Source organism: Natrix helvetica, assembly GCF_964273705.1.
Source record: "Natrix helvetica genome assembly, chromosome: Z".
NCBI classification, from domain to species: Eukaryota; Metazoa; Chordata; class Lepidosauria; order Squamata; family Natricidae; genus Natrix; species Natrix helvetica.
Window position 1 is genome coordinate 17,455,904 of NC_138554.1, and position 3,161 is coordinate 17,459,064.

The 3,161-nt window shown below is 40.1% G+C and overlaps 1 protein-coding gene across 1 annotated transcript; it reads right to left on the reverse strand.

The window, feature by feature from the left end:
- Window positions 1-1,512: 1,512 nt before the first annotated feature.
- On the reverse strand, window positions 1,513-1,974 carry RNASE12 (ribonuclease A family member 12 (inactive); the record flags this gene model as incomplete). The annotated part of the gene is made up of 1 exon (XM_081971116.1): window positions 1,513-1,974. One exon carries the CDS (start codon window positions 1,972-1,974, stop codon window positions 1,513-1,515), a length of 462 nt encoding a protein of 153 aa, XP_081827242.1.
- Window positions 1,975-3,161: the final 1,187 nt, after the last annotated feature.

Consider the following 3,161-nt stretch of genomic DNA (forward strand, 5'->3'; position numbering starts at 1 on the left):
AGTCAGAGGCCAGCATATTACCATTCACATTAAAAAAAAAATTATAGTATTAATGAATAAGAAACATCTCAAAAGCATGCAAAACAAAACCACCAAAACCACCAGTTTTAAACACAGTTGGTTTTTATTTCCAAGAGAAAAGCAGAGAGACAGATTTTCTTCTTCATATCTATAAGGATGGATGATGATGATGATGATGAAGTGAGCACAGATGGGAGAGTTGAAACACCAAAGATTGGGAGAGATTGACATGGATATAATCTAAGTATGACGTCATGAAGAGTTGAAAATAACTTGATGGCACAGAATCAACCAAACAAACTATCAATGAATCATCAACCATAAGAAACAATCCTCGACGTACAACCATAATGGAGCCCAAAATTTCTGTCGCTGAGTGACAGAAATGTTAAGTGAGTTTTGTTGTTAAGTGAATTTTGCTCCATTTTATGACCTTACACTGCAACTTAACATGATTGTTAAGTGAATCTGGTTTCCCCATTGACTTTGCTTGTCAGAAGGTCGCAAAAAAAGATCAACTGTCATAAATATGAACCAGTTGCCAAGCCTCTGAATCAATCACGTGACCATGGAGATACTGCAACAGTCATAAGTGTGAAAAGCATCACTTTTTTTTTTCAGTGTTACTTTTTTTCCAAGTCAAGTGACTGTCAGGTTTCCAAGTGATGAAAGTGTGGCCTAATTCCGGTTTGTGCCAGATCCGGAATTGCAACAGACTTTGCCAATTCGATGTCCACCTGAATAAATAAAATTTATTTTCGAAAGTGGACTTTGCTAATTTCTTTTTTGAATGTCAGGTTTCCAAGTGATGAAACCCAATCAAAAAAAGAAATGCGCAAAGTCCATCTTTGAAAACAAATTTCTTTTATTTAGGTAGACATCAAATTGGCAAAGTCTGTTCTGATTCTGGATCTGACCCAAACCGGAATTACACCATGTAATATTGTAAGTTAGAAACATCCCTCAAAAGTCACCTTCTCCAATAAACACCCAATCCACATTGCCTGGTGTCTTCAAACTCCTCCTTCTGTTCTCAGCAGGAGCAGCCTCTGTTCCCACGGGAAAGAAGCTCACCTAGCAATCCTCACTATCGATTCACTCCTTCCCCCCCCCCCCGCCATAAGAATATGGCGAGCCCAAAAAAAACCCTTACTTGGTAAAGAGAAAGAAAAAGGAATAAATGAGTAACAATCCTCACTATCTATTCGCTCCTTCCCCCCCGTCATAAGAATGTGGCGAGCCCCCCAAAAACCCTTACTTGGTAAAGAGAAAGAAAAAGGAATAAATGAGTATAATAGAGACCTAAATAAAATGGCTACACATACGTCAAATTCAGACTCAACAGTGACTTTTTTCTAGGGATTTTTTTTCAATGCCGTTGTAACTTGGAACAGTCACTAAATGAATGGGTATAAGTCGAGGTCTACCTGTAGAAGCAAAGAGAGAGAGAGAAAAGGCAGACGGCTGAAATGGTTACTTTGGACCCACATTTCATAACTCCTCCAGCTCCATATAATCTGGAACTTCGGTTTCCAAGTGGACGGGGTTGCCATCTTCACAAGCGATGATAATCCTATCGACAGCGCTGCTTCCTACGTAGTTGCAATCTGGAGCCCAGGAGCCCCTCTGAAGCTTGCACAATGTCAAGGGGAAGCTGGAGTTACTTTCCCGGAGGTCTCCCGTGGTTGGTTCTCCTGCCGGACCACAGACGGCTTGGATCTGAGGGACTTCCATGTGGACAAACGTGTTGAGATGTTTGCAGTATTTACTGGTCGCCATGTGCCGACGTTTCATCATGAGGTTACAGTACCGTTGGGCCTCCGGGACTTCGGTCATTGGGTAATCCACATGCTGTCGTAGGAACTTCTCAAAAGTGGCGGCATTGATCATGGCCAACCAAGCCATCAACAGGAGGATTGTGGTTAGCCCAAGAGTTAGGCTCTTGTTGGTCATTCTTGTCTTGGTCTTCCTCAGTAACTTCTCAAGAGAAAGGAAAAGAGAAGAGGGGATGAAATCAGGTGGGCAATAGGAGGAGGAGGTTGGACGTCCAAAGCAGAAAAACAAAATGGCTTCCTCAGGAAAGGTCAAAGCATAGGCTATTGTCCCTATTTGCACCTAACACAGGACAAATATTTCTAAATTGTTTCAACTCCTACCCTCAAAACGACGCTACAGAGCACTGACACCCGAACAACTAGACACAAGAACAGTTTTTCCCCAAATGCCATCACTCTTCTAAACAAATAACTCCCTCAATACTGTTACTAGGTCTGCATTACTATTACTACTAGTCTTCTCATTGTTCCTATCACCCATCTCCTCCCACTTATGACTGTATGATTGTAACTTTGTTGCTTGTATCCCTACAATTTATTTTGATTGTTTCCTAGTATGATTTGATTGCTTAATTGTACCCTATGACTATCATTAAGTGTTCTACCTTATGATTCGTGATGAATGTATCTTTTCTTTTTTTTATGTACACTGAGAGCATATGCACCAAAGACAAATTCCTTGTATGTCCAATCATACAGCCAATAAAGAATTCTATTCTATTCTATTCTATTCTATTCTATTCTATTCTATTCTATTCTCCATTCTCTATTCTACATTCTCTTCCCTTCCCTTCCCTCCCCTCCCCTCCCCTTCTCTCCTCTCCATGGGCAGTATTCATACAATCTTGATTTAACTCTTCATGTTCACACCCCATACCATAAACAAATGGCTGAATTCATACTACGCCAAAGTTAGCACTAGTCAAATTTAGTACCTTCTGTGAAGGCATCCTCTGATCTCTCATCTCTAAGTAAGCGTCTGGTATTTTATTTATTCATTCTTTTTCCCTATCTGCCCTTATATTTAAATGTTCCAACATTCTGATTGTCTGTCTCCCTCTCTCTCTCCTATCTATCTATCTATCTATCTATCTATCTATCTATCTATCTATCTATCTATCTATCTATCTATCTACCTACCTACCTACCTACCTACCTACCTACCTACCTACCTACCTACCTACCTATCATTCTCTTTCTCAACTATATCTTTATCTCCATGCATCCATGGATCCATTCATTATCAATCCCTCATCTGTCTGTCTGTCTGTCTATCTATCATCTCTATCTATCTATTTCATCATT